Below are 24,101 nucleotides of genomic sequence, written 5' to 3'. Positions count from 1 at the left end.
TCGGAAATGTTCGTGGAAACAGTCTTTAGTCCATAAAATTTCTTTACGTGAGACAGATGGACCCAGCCCTTCCTGCCTTCCAGCTTGACGGCAGTACGGGTGGCCAGGAGGACTTGCTTCGGCTCCTTCCAGCGGGGCTCCAGCGGACTTGAACGATCAAAGTTCCTTACAAGAACCAAACTTCCGGGAACGATTTCATGCGGTGCCACCTCGGTATTGTCTGGAAATGCGGCGGCAACCTGTGAACGACAAGAGTGTAGGGCAGACATCAAGGAAGCTAGGTAATCTGTCAGCATATTACTTGAAACATCTGTAATACTTCGAGGTCTAGGTGTACCCCACATATTAGGGGGGCGGACGAATACGACCTCGTACGGGGACAGACCTGATCTAGAATGTGCGACCATGCGCATATAAAACAAAGCGACTGGCAGAGCTACTAGCCAGTCCACACCTTTCTCTTTACAGACTTTGGCAAGGCGGATTTTCAGGGTCTGGTTATGTCTCTCTACTAGACCAGCTGCTTCAGGATGGCGTACACAATGGAATTTCCACTGGTACCCTAACAAAAGGGAAACGTGTTTCATGAGCTCAGATGAGAATGGCTGGCCGTTATCAGAATATACGACCCTAGGGAGTCCGTAACGGGGGAAAAATTCACGAACCAACTGCTTGGCAGTGGTCGTGGCTGTGTAATCTGGAACTGGATATGCTTCTGTCCATCTGGACAAAGCGCATACAACTACAAGGACATACTTGAAACCTCGACATCGCTCCATCTGAATATAATCCATCTGGAGGACTTCAAAAGGGTGGTCAGGAGGCTGGAATCCCCCTTGTTCCACCGGGACACTTTTACCTGGATTAAACTGACAACATATCATACAGGTACGGACTTTCTGTTTGGCTGCAGCTCGTAAATGCTTGTTGAACCAAATGTTCTGGATACTGTCTAACATGGCTTTTTCTCCTAAATGTGCTGGACTATGTGCGGTATTGATAATGACTTGAACCATAGAGTCGGGGAGAAACCATGTGGCTTTTCCCTTCGTCACCCATCCCTGATCTGTCTGGACCCCTCCTTGTTCGGACCATTTCTTGATTTCATCGGGAGTAGCATGTGACTGGATATCTATGACATCTTGAGTGGGGTCCTTAACTGTCATACATGTAGCCTGATCTGGAGTATGTGTCAGTGACTTGTTAACTGGAATGTCTAGAGTCTGAGCTGTAAGCTTGGCTGTTCGATCTGCTAGATCATTACCTTGGGAAATAATGTCAGTAACTTTCGTATGTGCTTTGCACTTCATGATAGCAATAGATGTCGGTAAATGTATGGCATCTAACAGAGCTTGAATAAGGAGACCATGCTGAATCTTGGTTCCATGAGAAGTCATGAAACCTCTCTCCTGCCAGAGCACTCCAAAGTCGTGTACGACTCCAAATGCGTAACGTGAGTCTGTGTAAATGTTAACTTTCAGGTTCTTGGCACGTATGCAGGCTTGGGTCAGAGCAACTAGCTCTGCTGCTTGAGCGGACAGAGTGTCAATACGGTGTGTTTCAATAACTTCAGTGTCTGTAGTCACTGCATACGCGGCTACTAGTTCTCCTGTACTTGTTCTCATACATGAACCATCCACATAAAGTGTCAGGTCGGGATCTGGTAATGGAATATCTGTCAAGTCTTGTCTTGGTTTTGTCATGGTGTTAACTACTTCCACACAGTCATGTGTGGCAGGATTTGCAGTAACTGACGGTAACAGTGTAGCAGGATTTAGGACGTTGCAGCGTCTGATTTCTATGTGTGGCTGGAACAGTGTCAATTCATAACCTGTTAAACGTGCAATTGTCAAATGCTGAGTCTGTGTTCGATTTAAAAGAACTTCCACGGAGTGTGGAACTTGTACTGTCAGGGAATGTCCTAACACTATGGAATCACTTTGTCTGATAGCTAGTGCTGTGGCTGCAACTGACTTGAGGCACGCAGGCAGAGCCTGGGCTACTGGATCTAGTGTGCTCGAAAAATAAGCACAAGGCTTGTATTGTCCTGCTTGATCTTGTGTGAGAACAGATAATGCTGTACCTTCGCGTTCAGTGACGAAAAGTGTAAAAGGCTAACTGTAGTTCGGTGTTGCTAGAACAGGAGCTTGACATAAAGCTTTCTTTAACTCATTAAAGGCAAGTGTATGTTCAGATGTCCAAGGGAGGACAGTCGATACGGCTGCCTCCTGTGTCGTTAATTGTATCAATGGCTTAGCTAGAAATGCATACTGAGGAATCCATTGTCTGCAGTAAGAAGTGAGGCCGATAAAGGCACGTACCTCCTTCTGGGTCTTGGGCTGAGGAAGACTCGCTATTAACTGGATACGATCAGGTGTCAACTGCCTACCCCTCTTGGACAGTAAGTGGCCTAAATAGATCACTTGCTGGACACAGAATTGAAGCTTCGAAGGGGACACCTTGTGCCCCATCTCGGCTAGGAAATACAGAACTGTCAGTGACGCTCGCTCGCAAGCACTTTCAGAACGGCTGTGATCAGTAGATCATCGACATACTGGAGCAGGGCAGTGTCAGTTGGCATGTGAATATTGTCTAGTTGTCTCTTAAGTGCTTGACTGTAAATACTAGGACTTTCTGTGAAACCTTGAGGAGCTCGTGTGAACATATAGCTCCTTCCATTTAAACAAAATCCGAAAAGAAACTGGCTGTCTGGATGAATGGGGACACTGAAAAACGCGTTCTTGAGGTCTATGACTGTGAAAAATGAGGCTTCAGAATCAATGGCTGTCAATAGGGAAGAAATATCTGGGACAACTGGGTACTGGGGAATGATACATTTATTGAGTTCTCGAAGGTCAATCACTAATCGATATACTGGGGGTGCATTTGGATCAGTACGTTTCATGACTGGAATGATCGGAGAATTACATACATTGGAGTCAGTTTCTACAACCACTCCTTGAGCAATGAGCTCGTCAATAATTCTGGATAAGGCTGCTACAGCCTCAGGTGGCAATCTGTACTGTCTGATTCGTGGTAACACTACACCTGGCTTGAGAGTCACACGGTGGGGTGTGATTTGCATATAACCAACATCAGTTGGACCTTGTGCCCATAGATGCTGGGGAACATTTAACAATCTTGGATCAAAATCACGTAATACATAGTGACCCTTGAAGTCACGTAAAAACAACCGTATTCCCTCGGGGGAACAGCATATGACTGCACCTAATTCTTTCAGTGTCTTAATTCCTAACAAATTTTCTGGACATGACTTCGTAAGTAATAGATCAGTAGTGCGGGATAATGGACCTACTTCTAGAGCAACTGGCTTAGATATCTCATTTACAATAGGCTTTCCTGAAAATCCAAGGGAAACATTTCTTGAGCCTGAGAGCGGAGCCCCTGGAACCTCGTCGTGACTAATGGTGGTCCTACTTGCCCCTGTATCAATCAGAAATGTTCTGTCTTTCCCTAGTACTTGACTATGAACATAGGGACCTTCTTGATCTACAGGAATCTCGATGAGAGGCAAGCCTACCTCCCTCTCTAGGCTGTTTCATGAATACTGTTGATACTCTGGATACTCTGTCTGAGCATACTGGTACATCTGCTGTGTAACATGCTGTGTTGCAGCAATAGGCTGCGGTACTGGACCTGTCTGTTGTGCATTCTGTGGCTGAGAAGTCTGTGAAACTTGTTCTTGTCTAGGCGGACGTGGTCTTTCTTTAGTTTTACCGGTAGCTATGTTGTGTTTCAGAACTGCACACTCGTTTATAAAATGACCTGGCTGTTTACAATAATTGCAGGTCCCTTTAACAGGAACTGCAGGATGACTGGCTTGATTCGTACCCCTCTTCTGACTGTCTTGAGGAACAGATTGTGCAACTAATACTTTCATTTTCGTGTCTTTCATACGTTTCCTTTCATGATCTTGTTCTTCTCTGATTCTATTCTGGTGATACTGAAGCATCTGTAACATCTGGGACGGGGTACTAGCTTGCCATGTACTTTCGACTTTCAAAACTCGATTCTTAACTTGTGGACTTGAATTCTCGACTAGTTTAGTAACAAAAAGATGAGGGTATGACTCGCTACTCGTCTTCAATCCACTGTTTATAATGAAACATTTCCCAAATCTAGAATAAAAATCACTAGTGTCTTCGTCTTGTTTCTGTTTACAGGCTGAGATTGCATCCCAGTCTTCCTTTTTAGTGGCTAACAATCTTGGCAAAACTTGTATTAATAATTCTGGTAATTCTTTACATTTCTCTCCAAGACCAGTACCTGGTACTCGTATCTTATCTTCAGCTTCTAGAACTGCCCAATCGATCTTTTTCTCTCCCACCTCCCATTCTTTTTCCTTGAGTTTTTTATACCCCTGCGGGCAACAGGACCTTTAACATTTTAATAATATCTGGATACGTGTATTCTCCCATACGGAGCATGTCCTTTAATTCTCGGTGGAACCCTGCTGGATCTTTGTCATGACAGGGAATTAATTTCTTCATCTCTAAGAGTTCCATCTTTGTAATCGGGGTGTAAACAAATACTCGTTGCATTTCACCATCTGCTGTCCTGACTGGGTGTACTTCTCGTAACGGATTCTGTCTATCTATGTAAAACGGTTTACTTTCTGGAGGTGAGACATGAACAAAATGCGGGTTTAGGAACGTTCTATATTTGTGACGCTGTTCTAGAATGACACTAATTAAATCGGTACCTAAACCTTTCCATCTGTACTGGAGTAACTCGTTCAAGACATCATGTAACGGACCTGGATCAGAATGTTGACCCTCATACAGAGTAATGAGGTGCTGGATCATATACATACCCACCAGTCGCTGCTCGGCTGGGGGCAGTTTCAGAAACATTTGTGCCACTATTTCGTCTGGAAAAGTGGTAGAATCAGTAATCCATCGGACTGCTGATCGGGCTAGTTCTTGTTCATGCATAGTACTGAGTTCACTATAACCGATTCGTGATTTCAGAATGTGATCGGTAGCTTGGAATACTTGTTCTAGAGAACCTTGTTCTGGTGCTAGATGAGGAACAGTTTTCTTGTAGTCTAGACGTGAATGTCGGTCGGAAAGTCTAGTTCTACCTACATACGCTATTCTGGTGGGATTCTCGTCGTCTACCTCTTCAGTAGAAGAGTCATTTTCTTTCTCGCTTACTTGTGCTTCTTTGCGTTGTTCGTGTAACCTTATTATTTCCTTACGAATTTTCTTGTACATACTTTCTATACTACTGATGGTTCTGTGCTTACCCTCGGCTATATTATCACTCCACCTTGTCAGAACTTTCATTTCGGCCGGATCTTTAGTCGGGGAATCTTGTTCCCTTATTAAACAATTAATCAGAAACTTTAATAGCATGAGCTGAATCTCAGCTTTCCTTTGAGATATGGCTTCGCCAATACTTTCTGGATCTGTTCCTGTACGAATGAAACGATACATTCTGTCTAGATCTTCTTTCATATTCGGTAGGGTGACCAAATACTCGGACACCTGCCTTATACGTACGGAATATATAACCATACTATCCTCGCCTGGGACTGGATCATAACAGCATTCAGTAAGAGCTCGCCTGATTTCTGCAATGGACTTATATTTGGGCGTACGCTGTAACGCGCGTTCATGTAACTCGGCTGATATTGCACGTTTGTGTGGCGGCGGGGTTCCCGGGGGACCTCCTCCCGCGGCCCCTAAACCGGAATCATCGACTGATACTCTTCTTGCTGGCATAGTGACTGATGTAGCGGGTAATGGTAATGTAGGCTGGACCGGGGGTACCGTAACAGGTATTGTAACAGGTGCCCCGGTGACTGGAGGAGCAGGGATTGCATTATTTACAGGAGCTGGCGGAACAGGATTTGCATATTCGGGGACTGTGTCGTCCAAGTAGGACGAGAGAAAAATATCAGCTGCGGTCGGTTTGTGACGTAGCTTGGTCGGAACTAATAGTGGCGGAAAATTACTGGATGCCTCCGGGGTTGCTTTTGGCAAGCCCTCGGCAAGAAGAGGGTACATACCCTTAATAAGGGCATTCCTCTGTCTGTCTGACTGTTCGGTTTTAACTCGTTCACCTATTTCGATTAATTCCCTTTCTTGGGCTCTTTCTGAGGATTCTCTACTTAATTCTGACTTTCTGATTTCTTTTTCTGTTCTTTTATGAGATTCTTTGCGCCATAACTCGATGGCATCTTTCTGTGACTGTCTGGCTTTCTTTTTCCATAATACTTCTTCTACTCGCATGATGCACTCGGCATCCCATGTGCCTGATACAGGCCATCTATACTTTTCTTCCAATTCCTTGGTGTACTCGACCCATAAATCTAGATACAATATGGCACTTATGCCATGCTTGTGATACATAAAATGACCTGGACTGTCCCTAGGCGGGACAGGAACTGCTTCTTCTAACAGACCTTTTCTAGTTTTTAACTGACGTAACTTGGAAAACAATGGCATGACTGGGCTGGAGTCTAGACACAATACAATACACAATGAACACAATAATGACTTTGAAAAACACCACTTTCATACCACGACATTGAAATACATTGAAATAACATTTAAAATAACAGTTCGGACGAGATACTACCTGAAATACTGAGAACAGAACACATGAATTTTCTCGAGAAACAGAACTGACTAGAAGTACTAGATGCACTGCTGAAACAGTACGAAACTTACCGGTCTCATAAAGAGACACGTCAGGACCCGCACCCACCTAAGTGGACACTTCGTGTTGGGTCTGTGTACCACCAAAACCCACGGACCAGAGTCAATTAGATTGACCCTGTCTAGATACTACCCCAGCAACGGTACTCACCGGGCAGCAAGAACGGAAGGCCTCGGACTGGACTGGACTGCTACGACACCGGACGGACGAACTTCGGACTTCAGTTACGGGTGGGCCTCCGGATACCTCGGACCTTGGACTCTCGGCTTGGGCTCTGGTCGGGACTCGCCGCGTTCCTCCACCGCCTCGTCTGGATGCTGGACCGCAACCTCCGTCTCCTCCGTGGGCCTGAGGGATACTTGAAGCAGAAATATCTGCACGTGCACGGTATGGTTCCGTCACGGCTGCAGAGGATCAGGGGGCATACGTGGCTTCACCGGCGCGTGGGGAAAGGGCAAGTCCCTATTCGGGCGCCATTATGTGGTATATAAATAAATAATACCGGATCTATTTTTGACTGGACATAGTAATAACAGATAGCTCAATAAAATAAGAGTCAAGATTCGAGGTAGCTGGAGTTTGCAGGTTTAATACAGCATAAAGGACAGGAACAGGACAACCTGCACGGGGAAGATCTGAGATGGCTAGCAACTTTTAATAACAGTGCACAAGCATATATAGTTAAACAAAATACATGGTATTCAATGCAAGAGGCGTAGCAGTGGGCAGGGCAGAAGGTGTGTCGTGAAGCAGTCGCGAAAGATAAGGCATAAAGAGGCGTGAACAGGGCGTATACATAGACATGTGATGCAAACGTAACAGAATATGTCATAAATGGGGCGGAAACATGGAGGGGGCTACCTAAGGAGCCGGGACCTCTGACCTAGAGGTGCGCGCAAGCTGGCAGTGACGTGTTACTAGGAGAAGCTGGGGGCTATGACTTCTGCGCTAGAAGGAGAGACGAAAGTCTGGAGAGTCAGGGCGACATGTACCTAACCACTATCTAGTATCTGATGTTTAGAGAACATGTTGATAGAATCCAAAAGTTATCAAGGCAAAGGCTAACAGACACTAAGACTGGTGCATGCATTATTCTACATGTAGTGTGTGTTGAGGAATATTAAATGACCATTAATACAGTATTTCTCTCACATGGAGACGTAAAGGCTAGACGGTGACTGAAACTATTGATGCGATTCAGTAGCTTAGGAATGCAAAAAAGGAGAGCTGGACTGATAACTAGAATCATAACATACTCTTGGCAGACTCGTGGGCAGAGCCAGGCCGAGCCGGGCACTGCGAGGCAGGAAGTAAGTGAAAGGTCGAGGATACAGGTGGGGGCTGTATCGCTCCTCAGCGAGGGTTCAGGAGACAGGAGCTGAATCTGGTGTCCGGGCCCTTTTGAGGCCTAGAAACGGGGACTTTTCAATGAAATAACGTGCACACTGAGAAACGTGGCAACGTGACTTTACATAGGCCTAATACTCGTAGCTTTCACGAGAACTGGAAACTGGCATACTAGAGATGGACACAACTGTAATTGCGTCTTTAATCAAACATGGGGAATACATATGCATATTAATCATGCACACATAACATAAGATGGGGAACACGTAGGGACACAGAACATGGCAAAATTTACTTTTCCACAGACTGATGACTCTGTGCTTGCCTGGGACTTTCCTGGCCCGCCTCCTGCTGGGCAGCTGATGGCCCTGCCCCGGCCAGTGACAATGCTGGCTCCGCTCCTGCTGAGCGGCTGAGGACTCTGCCCTGCCCAGTGAATAGGCCAGGTGCTTCGGCCTGGCAACACCCACAACAAACCCAAGATGGGGGGAAATTCCCCTGCATGGACAAAGGGATCAAAGCCAAAAAGGGGTATAAGAGAAGGACCCCTGAACCAAGAATTCAGATCACTTCTGACAAGGAAACCTGAACCAAGGACAAGAAGCCTGCTGATCTAAGGACTGCCTACCCCTTCTGCCAGAGTGCTGTTTGTTGGGGGAATCCTGCTTTGCTTCTTTATTTTTGCCAAGGAACCAGGAGAGAGGAACTGTGTGTGTACTCTCACTCTTTGCTAAGAAAATCTCCAAGGGCTGGAAGAGTGCCAGCCTCCTGTTGAAGTCACAGGGCTAAAGGACTTCATCTGCTTAAAGTGCTATTTGCTGGAATTTGTGAATCCAGCACCTCTGAAAGAATCCAGCAATCTCGACGCCGACGGACGCCGCCGAATCCAGCTCGACATCGTGAGTAACGGCTCCAGTGTCCCGCTCCCTCGACGCCGGCCGCCGGGCCCGATCGACGCCAGCAGCAACGCCAGTGAGTAGTGAGTTCGGCTCCAGCTCCAAGTGACCTCGTGTCTGCACCGCCGCTGATCGCATCGACTTCGAGCCCTCTCGACGCCGTGAGCGCTGCTCACTCTTGCAACATCGACGACGTCGTATCCTGCTTCATCCCGTGAGCGCTGCTCCCGCCTGACTTCGGTCGACGCCGCTGCAGATCGCCCCGACTCCGAGGCCCGATCGACGCCGAAGACGCGACGCCGGACATCTCGACGCCGCTGATCCTCGAGTGCTTCACTTTTCCAAGGTACTGTGTTGTTGGGGTCTGTGCGACTCCGGGCTCGACGTAGCGCTCCTCGCGGTCGACGCAGAACCTTTGGATTAACTTTGCCTCGACTTCGTGTGACTCCCGTGTGGGTTACATTGTTGCCAAGAACTGTGTTTTAGAGAAGAAGAGTTGCTTTTGATACTAAAGACTTTGTGCTAAGAAGAAACCGTGCTTGAACTATTATTTTTCCTTCCAAGAGTATTTATTAAGATTGTGGTATATTTTTGTCGTTATTTGGTCTTGTGCTAAGCCTTATATAAAAATACTTATTTTTATAATACTACTGTGTCGTGTCCATTTGTAGTGTATTCACTTTATTACTGTATGTGGTCATAAATGCTTAACGCACTGCCTCTGAGATAAGCCTGTCTGCTTTGCCAAGCTACCAAGGGGGTGAGCAGGGGTTATCTAAGTGTGTGATCTCCTTGCCCTGACTAGAAAAGGTGTGTCCCTATTTGTCAGAAGTGTATACCTCTGCCAACTAGAGACAGCCGCTTCTAACAATACACCAATGTGTTGAGGAAGATAACTGGCATTTGAACCTCACTGGCTCTCCCACTGTGAACCCTTCTGTTTCTCCCAATATTCCTTAACACCTTGACCAGCTTGGTGACAGAGCTTGCAGACTGCATTAGGGTGAGATCAAAACAGAAGAATGATGAGGACAATAATCAGCGCCCATCCCTTGTCTGGGTGGTGCGTGACTTCTCCTTGCAGCTGAAGACTGATGAGGGGGACTTGACAGAGAAGGAGTACCTGGAGCACATGCTGAAACTCAAGAAAGGTAATGGAAATTACAGATAAGAAGTGGTGATTAGTGGGGAATGGACAAATGTTAATATGGAACATTACAGAAATGAGATTCAAGCACCATAGGAAGGGCCTGATGGTAGTCCACTTCTCATGAATGCCAGAAGCTCACTCTGACTTCCTCTACTGTGTGCTGCAGGTCCATTTACTAGTCCTGCTCCCTGCACCTGCTCCTCCACTATGGCAGAAGAGCATTGCCAACCTGCCAGCTGCCAAAAAAATAAAACATGAAACGATAGTAAACCTTTGTTTACTATTGTTTTATTTTTGCTCTGGAGTCAAGGATTGGGTGCGGAGCCAGGGGGATGACAGGCTTGTGGAGGAGTGTTTTGCGCTGCTATTCAGTGCGCATGGCAGTCTGGCTGCCTGTCTCAGGCCGGCCAAACCGTCATGCGCACTAACGCTCTCTCCAACCTGAGCTGCGTTGCCGAGTTGGAGAGAGCAGGCACAGGCTCCCAGTCTAACGGGGAGCACAAATCAACAGTGTTCAGGCCAATCCTGGCGTTGTTTTCTGCAGCATGAAAGCAGTGTCATGATTGGCCGCAGTGCACTCTGGGAGCCTGTGCCTGCAGAACAGAGGGTCGCGATGAGGCAGGTAAGTGTTTTTTAAATTTATTCTATGTCCCTCCCAGACCCCTCTCCCCACCCCTCCACACTATCCACACACCAGCCACTACAGCCTGCTACAGAACATATGCCAATGGAGGTGACTGTTCCAAGTTTTAGTACATGTATGAATTACAACCAAAAGAAGCTGTGAATCTAAAATACTGTATGTCGCCGACGGCTGAAACTTTAAACGTGATTCGTTCCACCATTTCTGTATCCCACAAACCTTTGACCTGACTCCTTAAGACTGCCTTTTATGGTTGTCATATGTAATGCATGTTCACTTGAACCTATTGGACTCAAGGGTAAATAGGCTTCCTTGCTGTGGTCCCTGGAGCCTCTGAAGCCGGATTTCACTGCCATCTCACTGAATTGCCAAGTACCTCATTTATAAACTTTGCTGTTCAGGGAGATTATAATTCAAATAGTGAAAGGTAACTCTTGGGGGTGGTGGAGAGTAGAATGTTTATAGTAAGCTACCGCATATATCACTCACAATAAATATATTGTTGATGCAGACTTATTTCTCATAACAAGAAAATAGGACTTTATTTGTCTAATGAAAGGTGCATAGTAAATAATGGAAGTGTAGTCCTACTTTTCAAGCCAGTGAACACCCATCATTGGATACTCTGTGTCTTAAAACACTTACTGTGCCGGTTCATAGTAGAGATACATTTGCAAAATGAGAAAGTGGGATGGTGAAGGATGCATACTAAGACACTTCTCCAAAATCTCCTAGACATCATGAGAGTCACAAAGTCACAGGTGCAGCAGTCGGGCGGAGTACGTGCACTAGTAGATCCTGAGAAGCAGGAGCACATTTGGGGACACACCACACGGACTGGGGTCAGTATCAAGAAGTGCTGGTGGGCTATCAGAGTTGTAGCCACAGGACCGGTGAATATGGTCGGTGGATTGTGGTCATGAAAAGAGGCATTCTGGGAAGCCTGTCAGGCTCCTAGAACTAGTATGACCAGGGTTCCTTGCACGTCAGGGTTACATCTCATATGGCTATTGGTCAATGTTGGGTGGTAAATAAACCCAGAAGAGAGCTGTCCTTTGGCTGCTTAACTCTCTCCACACTGTCTGCAGGACTGGTCAAAGGATGCGTACAGGCTTGGAAATGCAAGTCAGCAGTCCAGACTACCAGTAACCCTTAAGAAGCACCCTAGATGTGTAGAAGCTACAAACATACAGGGGAGCCCCAGCATGGGGATCATCTGCTTATGTTTCCAAGCACAAGTCACACATCAGGATAGGGTAGTTATGGAAGACTAAATAGGGTGAGTTGGTAGACAGTTTCCCTACTGGGCAGTAGGTAAAAGCCCTTGTACCCTAAAGCCATTAATATGCTACCACCAACCATTCATCTTGTTGTGTTCTGGTGATGTGGACTGCAGTCACATATGATAAAAGGACTAGTGCTTTGGTTGTGCACCAAACAAGTCTTACACTTTGTTGGTGAGCAACAGATAAAAACATGGCACGTGTTTAGGGACTCTTGACTCAAGTCCCCTGCACAGGAACACATACCAGGTCAGACAAATGAGGAGTATGTTACATGGAAACTGTGCCAGGATTTTCAAACCTACATCCCTCTGCCAAACACAAATATGAGAAAGCCAAGATTGAACTTTTCCTTAGCAGAAACCCTCAGTATAAAACCTGACCTTACTATCCCTTCCCCTTATATTCTGAAATAGGACTTTCAGTGACCTTGGCTTTAGGTGCCAGGAGGATATGAGTCTTAACATCATCCTCTGGTGCTCAGATCCATTCTAACATTTTGTCCGTAACTACTTATTTAGCAAACTCTTTGTGGTTCTCTCCTCAGACCTGGCATGTCTATGTAAATCCTAAATTTATAATCTCTTATACATGTTTTTTTTCATCACACAGGCCACAGCAAAACCGTAATGAACTATAACCTCCCCCGTGAGTACTTAAAGGACTTCTTCCCAGCACGAAATTGCTTTGTCTTTGCCAGCCCAGCGCCATGGAAGGACATCAGTGACTTGAAGTCTCTTCCAGAGAATGCGCTGGAACCCCGTTTCGTTCGGCAGACGCGCAAGTTCTGCGACTACATCCTTCACACAGCAGAGGTGAAGCATCTGGCAGGTCAACGTGAGCTTAATGGAAGGAGTAAGTTCACTAAATTATGAAAAGCAATATCATCTTGGTCCCTTTTGTCCCCTGCTCTTCGGTCCATTTAAAATACTCTGGTAGAAACGTTCTACCTGGGCTTTTGGTCAGTTCACTTTTTTATTTTTTTTATCTGTTTTTATTGCATTTTTCATAAACAGCTGACATCATATCCACAGTGAGGATCGTGTGCAGTAAGAAGTAATGATGAACGACAGGGTAGGAATCAACATAAAGATAACAGAATTAACAATGCAGGAATGCTCAGTAAGGAAAGGTGAAGAAGATGAAGCATTCATCGTGGTCAGCTGGCAATGACATCATTGACCGCAATAGTACTAGTACATTTGATTTGGGGTATTAGCGGGTCAGAACATAAAGTGGCAGTGTGAATGGATGGCAAGGGCAGAGTTAAATGACCACGGTTCCGGTCAGGGGGAGGTGCACTTCTGACAACATTACAGCAATAGGTAGGGTAATGTTTGGAGTGTTACAACAACAACAAGAGGAACCGTGAGCAGTCAATATTTAGCGGGGTCCAGTGTACATGTCCGGACGACTAGTAGCACAAGAGGGGTACAAAGTTCCCCGACAAGAGTGTGTGTGACAAGAGTGCGTGCAGCATAGAAAAAGGGAGAAAGGGAAGGGCATTTCCCTTTGTGGAACTAAAACCCTCACACACCTAGCAAGCTAGATGTCATGCTTCATCATATGGGTTCTGCTCCTCGTCAGACTGGCGCTGCAATGTCTGACGGGCACCCGTAAAGGGGCTCTTTATCGGAGATCTTTTGTTCCGGCCATATGGTGCGTGTGGGCGAGAGGGCAAGTGAAGGTGTAGTCGTGAAGGAGTGGTGAAGATAAAAAAGGTGGGTCAGTCCACAAGGATATTTATTAGCGTGGCTGACACCCTTGATTAAAATAGTGGGTGGGGAGATATATGCCAAGAAGTGTGTTCAGCAAAATACCTGCGACCCTCGGATCAGGTCAACATGTTTCTTGCTCAGGTGGCAATTCTTCAGGACCTAGGTGCTCAGTACTACACAGTGAATTAGAATAAAAAAACTCAATGTACAACCTTAATCCAGAAGGTCAAAAGGAAGGCAGGCCAACTGGTCCTGCTATTGAGTGGCGACCTATGAAAAAATACAGAAAAATGCAACGGGAAATTCAATGCATCGTTCTATTTTAAAGGTCACAACCGTATCATGCTGGGAAAGCACTCTTATGAGGACACACTCATTGATTAAAAACAATAAAATCAGAAGAGAGGACTGCAAGGTGGGCGAGAAAGCAGGAAAGGATCTTACCCTAAGTGACTCCCTAAGGCGCCTCGCAGTCTTCTCTCGTGGGACATGCGCCAATGGTCAGGTATCTGTGGGTATGGAAAAATAAGCAGTGAGGCCGCAGGCTTAGGGACGTCTGATAAGTCGTTGGTTGACGATTCAGGGTGGTCAGGGGTGTTGGTGACCATTTTATAAATGGCTGTTTGTCACACCAGGATTGGCACAAATGATTACCGAGCAGTGAGACCGCGGGTTCTAGGGACTGCACACAGGAACACCGATCTCCGCACACACTGAGCAACCAGCCAAGCCCTTGTCCACCCCACCCGGAACTGGCGGGCGTAGAGTCAGACTCAACCGGCGCCCTGTGTACGCAAGGGATCAGCGTCCGGCAATTACCGAGACCCAAACAATCTGCTTAACAGGCAAGTCAGCACCAGCACTCGGCGCGTAAGAGCCAATACATACGGGACCGCCATCGTCCCCAGCCCGGTATATAATCATGCCGAGCAGAGGCTCGAGTACAACCTGTAAAGAACTTACCGTAAGAATGCGCGGTCACAGCTGTAACAACCTAACCCCACGAGCCTGGTTAGGGCATAAGAGCAACTGGTAGCCTCCATTGCTCGAACAAGCCGTATAAGTACTGGTCATAGATGCGCCTCGTCAAGCTCGCAGTGGGCATACGCAACCGCGCATGCGTTGGGCGCTCACACAGAGTAAAAGCCTAGCCCGACCTGACTGCAATAATCCGTGGTGAACGGTGGCGGCCATGTTGGTAATGGCGCCCAGGCCGGTATGGTCATATAAATATATATGAGAACGCAGGGATTACCTAGTAGTGGAGAGACAGAATTCTGATAAGCCTCAAGCAACGGTGAAGTACACCTGGGACACATTCGGTGTCACTGGGTGGGCCCGATGATGAAGCATGCCACCGACTAGGTTGGTGGGTGAGGTCTTCATGATCAAACCAAATGGTTTGCTCCTTAACATACAGTCTTGAGTCACTCCTCACAACAGGCTAGTCCTTATTGATAATAGATATAATCCCTGGGGATTCGGGCTAGCTACCTAGTACTCTCTCTCTCTTTTGATTAACGGCATAACCCATCAGTGCCCATTCCAATTATTGCAGCATTCTAGTATGCGAAGCAGATCCCCATGGGGGCCCAGGCGCCACTCCCTTGCCGCAATTCCATTCATTGATTTGTGGCTTTACACACTTTTGCACCAATTCCTCTCAGCAGTAGGCAATGAGGCCACCGTGGGGTGCGGCATCTGATACGGCGATCCCAAACACTTTCTAGTCAGACTGCAGTAGGCAAAAGGCTCTGGCGATGGCTCTGCGCTCATCAGCGCTGAAGGGCTCAAGATGCTCCAGGTAGCCTCGGCAGCTGCAGAGGGGGTCTGTGCTGGTCACTGCATCGATGGAACAGAGCAAGGCTGCTCCGGAGCTTCTAGGTCAAGCCGCCATCTTGGTGCTAGCCGAGGCCACGCCCCCAGTTAACATTTTTTGTGATGAAGCTCTGTCATACTGAAGGGAAGTGATGATTATGAGGAGAAAATTATTAGAATAAAATATTATCTCAAACCAGCAATAAGTATTATTTTTATACCAGAATGCCAAATGAGAATAAGACCTTTGAGTTTTTGACTCCCATTAGGAGTCTATCCCTTACCAATGTGACTTTAGTGCAGCCACTGATGAGATGTCAATGGAATAATTTATGGCAGATACTAATTGTAAAAGAATACAAGAGCTTGTGTAGGTGATTAGTAAACCCACTTTGGAGGTAGTGGTAAAAACAGCTTAGACAGTAGAGGAGTCTGTGTCATGGGTGAAAGTGGTCAATGAGGAGAAACATGAAAAGAAGAATGCCAGTGATATTTGTAGTCTGAGTGTCAAGGAAACTAAGATTGAACCTGTTGGAAACAAAAATAATGAAGCTTAAATGGTATGTTACCAATGTGGCTTCTATAACCACATAGCATCGCACAGAGGATGCACAGCGATCAAAACAGAATGCAGCAACTGTGGTAGGATTGGAGATTTTGCCAGGGCTTGTCATGAGAACAAGTGCATTGGGATAAGTAGTGTTGCCGTGATTTCTGAGGAACCATCTTATATTGTTGACTCCAACAGAGATTGTAATGTTGATGCAAGCATCATGAATTTGCTGTGTAAATGTAAACAGCATTAGAAAACATGGAGTTAATAGGCCGCCTATGTTTGGAAATGGGGGGGGAAAATGTGGAGGGGTTACCAGCAAAAAGGCTGTTTTCTTACACAACTCTTGCTAACACGTCCAGGAAACATAAATCCACTCTAGGTTAGTTTTCTTGGCTAGTCCAATGAGGAAGAACACAGGGTAAACTGGCTGACCTATTGCAAAGTCTTCTCTGCCTCACTTCCTTCTGTCAGGGTCACTCCATTTGAGCAGCTGACCCACCTCAGCTGTGACAGGACTCAATTTAAACTGGACCTTAGTTGAAGCTGTGTTTTTGCTCTCCTCCTCTTTTGCCTTGGGTAGTCAACCTCTTCTAACCCTACCTTAACTAGGGCAACAACCAGCTGACTCAAAGAGGTTACCCAACACTTGAGCAACCCCACCTTGAACAACAGGATCGGGGCCTAATGTACCTCTTGCCATAGAGTTTGCCTCCCATGCCAAGTACAATGCTGCCATGAATGCTATCACCCAGAAGATGCTACTGACAGCTGTCCGTGTCCAGAACCACGTCCTGAGCTCTCCACTGCCAGGTGGATCGGCTACCTTAGGGGCAATTGTGGTACTTGGACCCTCCCTAGCTCTTCAGAGTGGGGAGCCACCATGTCATGTGGCAGACATCCATCTTTCACTCTTCCTTCTGTCAGTTCAGGGTGGAGGCCCTGGTTCTGAATAGCTGCCTGACTCTTCGGGACTTCTTGGGAGTCAGAAGAGGCTTCACCAGTGCCAACTTTTGGGTTCTTCCTTACTGGGGAAGACTGTCCTTGGCTTTCTGGGTTCTCTTCTTTAGAGTTGTATTCCTTTCCTTCCTTTCTGCTGGAGCCTACATATCCTAAACTTAGGGACAAGGCCTACAGGATCCTTGGGTTGGGCAGCACCCGGGGCAACTGCACCTTCTGTGTTCAGACCAACCTCAGGAGGTCATGCCTAGGATGTAATCTAGGAGGACATCTGGACTGACTACCACCCTGTGCCAGCTAAAGGTATCCCGTCTCTCTAAGGATATTAAGGCCACAGGTCTGGTTGTGACTTCCTCTGTGACTGCTCTTACTTTCCCTGCTTCTCCTAACAAATACTGGTCTGGAAACACCAACCTATCAACCACTGTGGTATGACTGGCACCTGTGTCTCTCAGGGCAGTGGTGGAGATCCCATTCAGCTGAATGTGGTGGAAGTGCTTACTACCACCCCCAGGGAGCACCAGCTTGCCACCTGGACCCTTTTTCAAGTTAAAAGCTTTGAGGACTTCTTCATCTGATGTGTCCTCCTCAAAGGCTACACTGGCCAGCCCAGTGCTAACCTTCCTTTTGGAGTAGGCTGCATCCCTTCTGTAGTGCCCTACCTGTTACCAAAGCACAGCCTGTTATCTAAGAGTGTTTTTTAGCCCTAGCTCTCCTTTACTCTGCTTGCCAGAGTTGGGGTGCTTTTGGCTCTCCTGCGTTTTAGGGTTCTGATGTTCTGAGGGAGCCTCTTTGATCAGCTTACTGCCTCCCTCCTTTCCTTTATGTGGGCCTACCCCCAATCCTGAGATCACCCCCCTAAGTTTTCTTGGGTACTCTGTCCTAACCCACTCATCAGCCTTCTTGTCCAACTCTCTAGTGCTAGAAAGTTTTGAATGTACCAGATGCTGGTGTAACTTCTCCGAGCTACAATTGGTTAGAATGTGCTCTTTCGTGATCAAATTATTTAGCACATCAAAAAGTATCCAAGTCATTGCTTTTTAACCAGCGTTCTAGTGCTTTGACTGGAGAGTCTAAAAAGTCCACCCATGTCTGGTTTAGACCGTTATGGATGTCCCTAAACTTCAATCTGTGATGAGTCTAAATTCTTCTATAAAAGTATCCTCTTATGCTGATAGAGCTCTGACCCTTGATGAGGATGTCGGCGAGTCCTATCTCTGCACTTCACTGAGAATAACTCCCACAATAGAGAGCCCAGTGCTGGTGAGCTATCCTCCTCTTTTTGCAGGCCCTCCCAAAGACTGGAAAGCATTTTTCAATATTACCATCACTAAATGTTGGGACAATCCCTTTGGGGATCTTAGAGTCAAATGTTTCCTCTTTTTCCCCAGTTAAAAATTCTGGCATCATTGTCTTTGGGCTAAAAGTCCATCTTGACCTTTCTTTCTTCAAGGGCTGGACTCCTTTCTTCAAGTTCAAGCTTTCTCTCCTCTAGTGAGGGGAGGTCAAGCTCTTTTTTAAGGCTTGCTACCATCTCACCAGTAGGGGGTCTGTTATTGTGAATTTGGCCCCTTTACACGCATCACTTTGTGTGAAAGGGGCGGGCAATGGGTGTTGCTATAGGCGTTCCACAGCAACACCCATTGCGTTTTGACGTTGCCCCGGATTTACAAGGATGTGTAAATCTACGGCCGTGCCAAAAACGGACGGCATGTAATAGCCGGCATTAGAATGGCACAAAGAGGAAAACTACTTTTGTTTCTTCTCGTTTTTTTCTTTTTCTATGTGTGCTGCATTCAGCACACACAGAAAGAGCAAACCACCATTAATGATTGTTTATGTGAAGGAAGGTGTCCCTTTCTGCTCATAAACGATCATTAAATAATGAAGATTTGCTACTTCTATGTGAGCTTCAGAATGCCATTATTGATTGTTTACGTGCAGGAAGGGATACCTTCCTGCACATAAACAATCATTCCTTGCAATGCAGGCACCAATGCACTATGGTGCAAGGGACCCTGCACTGGCGATAGGCTATTTTTAGAGCCAGCGCTAGGGGAAACACTGGGGTGCACCGTATTTGTTTTGTAACTACAGCGCATCCCTGCGTTTTGGAAATGGCAGAGCCCGGCGTTGCCAAATTTGGGGCAGCTCCTTGCTCCGCCATTGCCTTGTAAATATGCCCCTTACTTTTGGCATGCAATCAGTTATGTAAAAAGAGATTAGCCATATAAATGCCTTCCCATGCCCTGGCTCCTGTCTCACCATACACTAAATTGATCTTGTTGCTCTCACCGTCCTGGGTGGCTCTCGCTCCCTCCATTCCCATGCCTCTTTCTCCTCTGGCGGGCCTGAGTCCTCTCTCTCCCCATGTGCCTGCCGTTTGTTATGTTGTATTGGGTGGGTGAGCCTACAAGACACGTAGACCGTAGAGGTGTTTGTGATTTGAGCCCTATTGTTCTGTTCCCTCTGGTGAAGGCCATGATATCATAATAAGTAATAAAAGTGCCTGAGGCATGCACCATTGTAGCTAAATCCTATATGACAATATCTGGGAGTATAATTGGGGTGAGCTGCACTGCGCTTCATCACAGGCCCCTATGCCATGGCATGTAACAACTGTCGGGCGGAAGAACATTGCTGCCTGGCTTGTCTCTCTCGCTCTTGAAGACTGCCTCCACCTGCCCTCGCTGTGGGCCGAGCGAGCTGCACAGCGCTGCCTCTGTCTGGTGCACAGCCCCATGGCCCGGTCCACGAATGTATGATGTTACAACGCATACTTTTACAAGGCATACCTTTACAACGCATTTTTTACAACGCAACATCCATTACAACGCATCATTACAACGCATGCCATTACAACGAATTTTTAAAACCTACCTTTACAACGCATTCCATTACAATGCATACTACATTTACAAAACATACCATTACAACGCATACCATTACATTTTATGTATGGTAAGTATTGGATAGTGTAGGGGTAAAAATTACTATTCTAACTCCAGGGGGTGCAACAGTAGGGTAAGTGTTGGATAGTGTTAGAGTACTATGCGTTGTGATGGTATGCGTTGTAATGGTATGCATTGTAATGACTGCGTTGTAATGACATGAGTTGTAGTGGTATGCGTTGTAGTGTCATGCGTTGTAAGGGTTGCGTTATAATGGCATGCGATGTAATGGATGTGGGGTTGTAAAAGTTTAGTTGTAATGGTAGTGCGTTGTAAAGTTTGTTTCCCCGGTCGACTACCTGCGGTGTCTCACAGCGAGGTCAGGTGCTCCAATGGCCCTTTGCTGCAATGCCCTCCAGGGTACTGCCTGCATGTGTGGTGAGCTGCTTTTGGACCCCCTCACCGGCGCACTGCTGTCATTGCGCATCATCAGGGAGGCGTCCTGGTGACTGCAACCATGTGAACTGGTCTGAGGTGGAGTGCGGCACCCATTGCACACCGAGGCAAGTGCACAGTAACTTTCTTTTTCCTCTCCGGAGGTCCACTGCTCCTGTTCTCTTGGATGCAACCTTGTGGGAGGCCCACTCCTCCTTTGTTGTCCGTTTTATATCTACTCACTACAGAGACATTGTTCATTAATACTGAGGTGCATATTAGCCATGAATCCTGCCTGATACCCTGGGACTACTGTTTTTCTGAGGTGGTGGTGCTCTCTCCAACTGTGTGTTCTAAGGGGAAGAGGACTATATATGCTGTTACTCCTCACTCCAACGGGTACACTATAGGCAACGCTCACAGCGATAGTTACATCTATGGCAGCCATACCCCTATTGAGCCATTCCTAGTTAATGACGCCCCATCCCTGAAACTGTGAAGTGGAAAGAGTGGGTGGAGCACCTTGAAATGTACTTTGCCGCTGTGGCACCAGACGACAGATGGCATCCTATGCTTCTGCACTTAGGGGCCGATTAACAGAACTAACTTAAGACAAAATCCTAAACTTACTACTTTTGGTATTCTCAGAAGGCATTTAGTAGTAGTAAAGTTAGGATGTTTTCTTAAGTTTACCTTAAGACAAACTTAAGACAAACTTAAGACAGACTTAAGACAGACTTAAGACAGACTTTTTTTTTTTTTTTTTTGGTTAAAAACATTTATTGAGCAACAAAATTATGTTTACAGAAATGGGCCTACAACCGCACGGGCTGGCCGCTAAGATCGACGCACAATGTGATAAAAACCAATGTTCTCCACTCCGGCGGGCAGGCACAAACCGGATACAAGATGTCACCCACAATATAAACAAGATAAGGCAATTTTCTTTTTAAACACACCAAAAACAACAAACATCAAAAAAGGCGAATGCGTAAGAAACAGAGTCAGCCCTGAAGGGGGGGGGAAACACACTAATCAGGAATACGAAATCACAATCAGTAGGATAAGGCAAGGTGGGGGGACAGCGGGGAGGTCAATCAAATCAAAGGACAGTATACAAAATTCAGGAACGCCAGCCTAGGGAGATAAGGTAACATCAGGGGCTTCCACCAGTGGAGGAGCACAAATATCTCCGCGATAGGCGTTCCACTGACACCAGATCTTCGTCCATGCCCTAGGTCTGCCCCAGGCTGTGTAAACAGTCTTTTCGCGGAACATAGACCAGTCCATGTTTTCTTCCCACACAGAGACAGTGGGGGACCTGTGTGAGCCCCAAAGTTGCGCTATGTCCCGCTTCGCAACCATATACCCCAGGGTCGCCCATCTGGTCTGGGCCACCGAATAGTCGGTAGGTTCCCACACGTTCAACAAGCATCTCCGAGCCTCCGGCACCAGGGCAATTCCAGTCACATCAGCCATCACCGCAAGCACCTCAGTCCAATAGGCAGCCACCCTCGGACACTCCCAAACAATGTGAAGAAACGTGGCACTCAACCCACACCCACGCTTGCATAGGCCATCCGGGGAAAAACCCATCGCAACCAAAAGAGGACCAGTCACATACACCCGGTGGAGGATCTTGAGCTGGACCAGACGGAGACGGGCAGGAATGCGACCTCTTTCGGAGAAGATAGTGCCGACTGCCAATCCTCGTCATCCAATTCCAGCCCGTCGCCGACCCATGCCTCTCTAAGTCGAACAAGCAAGTCAGCGCGATTGTGAATCAGCTTCTTATAAATCAAGGAGATAGTGCTATCAGGGAGATGACCATCCAGGATACGATCTTCGAGGGGGGAGGACTCGGGGATGGCGGTACCGGAAGTCAGTACAGAAGTGAGGGCATGACGGACCTGTAAATATCTAAAAAATTCTCGATCACTCAGGTCATAATCATTCCGAAGGACCTCGAAGGACTTCACCGCTCCATTCGCACACACGTCACCCACTCTACAGATTCCAATCATGTCCCAGCGGTCAAACCCCCTCGTCGTCCAGAGACATCCCAGACGCTCAGATGCATAAAGCGGAGTCGCCAGCGTCACTCGTTCATCCCACCCCAAGCTCACATTCGCAGCGCGCCATACACTAACCGCAATCCTGGTCGGTCCCGTAAGATGGCGCCCAGCCGACCTAGAATAAAGCGCTCTATTAAAATCCCCACCCGGCAGTTGGAGTCTGTCCATTTCAAAGGCCGGATCCGGACCCGGGGAATACATTGAGTGGTTAATGGCAGACAGTTGGGTAGCCCAATAATATCTCCTGATATCAGGAAGCGCTATTCCCCCGTCATACCAAGGGATGGTGAGCTTCGCAAGGGCAATACGTGGACGCCCGTCCCAAATCAGTTGCCTTTGTAGACTCTCGACCTCTCGGAAATAAGTAGCGGGGATATCATCATAGGAATTCTGGAGTGCGTAAAGGAATCGCGGCAAGGACATCATCTTGAATAGGGCGGCTCTACCCAGCGGCGACAAGGGTAATTTACGCCAGCGAGCCACGTCCAGCCTAAGTCTATGAAGCGGGGGAAGGAGATTACGTTCAAACCGGAGCGACGAATCCAGTGTAATAAAAAACCCCAGATATTTGAAACCGGACTGAACAACCTGGATGGGAAATCTATTCGGCAACGGGGGCAAATCACCCGAAATAACATAGACACAGGATTTAGCCCAGTTTATAATCAAACCAGAATTTTTGCCAAACGAGGTGAGAACGTCAAATAAGACATTTAAAGATTTACGCGGGGAAGTAAGATAAAGAAGAATGTCGTCCGCGTAAAGCGAGACACGATCCTCAAAATCTGGGGACCAACGTATACCCTTGAGAGAAGGCTCCCAGCGAAGCCACGCAGCCAGGGGCTCCAACGCGAGAGCAAAAAACAGTGTCTGGTCCCCCTACCGAGGGAAAAGGGAACCGAAACTCGACCGTTAACCACGACCTGGGCCAGGGGGTCGGTATACAGCAGCTTCACCCATCCGATAAACCCCGGGCCAAAACCAAACTTCTCAAGAGCCGCCCAAAGGTAGGGCCACTCTATCGTGTCGAAGGCCATCGAGGCGTCCAACGAAGCCAAAATGGCCGGCTCCTTCAGAAGCCCCGCCCTCGCGATAGCTCCATGAAGGCGACGCAGATTAAGAGCTGTGTTACGGTGCGGGATAAATCCGGATTGGTCCGGATGAATCAAGTCACTAATGACCGTTAGGAGGCGAGTAGCCAAGATCTTGGCAAGAACCTTAGGCTCAACATTTAACAGGGAGATGGGTCTATATGACGAACAAAGATCCCGGGGCTTACCATCTTTAGGAATTACCACAATCGTAGCCAGGCACTGGTCATAAGGGAGAGCACCCCGCTCACGAGACTCCGAAAACATTGTTCGAAGATAGGGCACAATCTTATCAGGACGCAGTTTGTATAACTCAATTGGCAAACCGTTCGGGCCCAAAGCCTTGCCCGAACGGAGAGAGCGAATTGCAGTCGCTATTTCGTCCGTAGAGAACGGGCCCTCCATAGAGTCCCGCTCCAGATCAGAGAGGCAGGGCAAAGCTATGTCGCGCAGCAAGAGGCGAGAGTCGTCTGCATCCCTTTACGACACTGGGGAGTAAACCGCACGAAAATAGTCCGCAAAACATTCCACTATTTCAACCGGGTCCGTTACTT

The 24,101-nt window shown here is 47.1% G+C and overlaps 1 protein-coding gene across 8 annotated transcripts in view; it reads left to right on the top strand.

Annotated features, from left to right (window-relative positions):
- Nucleotides 1–24,101, top strand: part of LOC144767990 (guanylate-binding protein 1-like) — a 333,964-nt gene that overhangs the window by 127,235 nt on the left and 182,628 nt on the right. For all 8 annotated transcript variants that reach the window (XM_078651373.1, XM_078651372.1, XM_078651374.1 and 5 more), the window contains 2 exons: nt 9,903–10,081; nt 12,619–12,861. In XM_078651373.1, the coding sequence (XP_078507499.1) occupies nt 9,903–10,081; nt 12,619–12,861 (422 nt within the window). The remainder of the gene's footprint in view (nt 1–9,902; nt 10,082–12,618; nt 12,862–24,101) is intronic.

This window comes from Lissotriton helveticus, chromosome 7, assembly GCF_964261635.1.
Source record: "Lissotriton helveticus chromosome 7, aLisHel1.1, whole genome shotgun sequence".
Classification (NCBI taxonomy): domain Eukaryota; kingdom Metazoa; phylum Chordata; class Amphibia; order Caudata; family Salamandridae; genus Lissotriton; species Lissotriton helveticus.
This window is presented reverse-complemented; position numbering and strand designations above follow the sequence as displayed.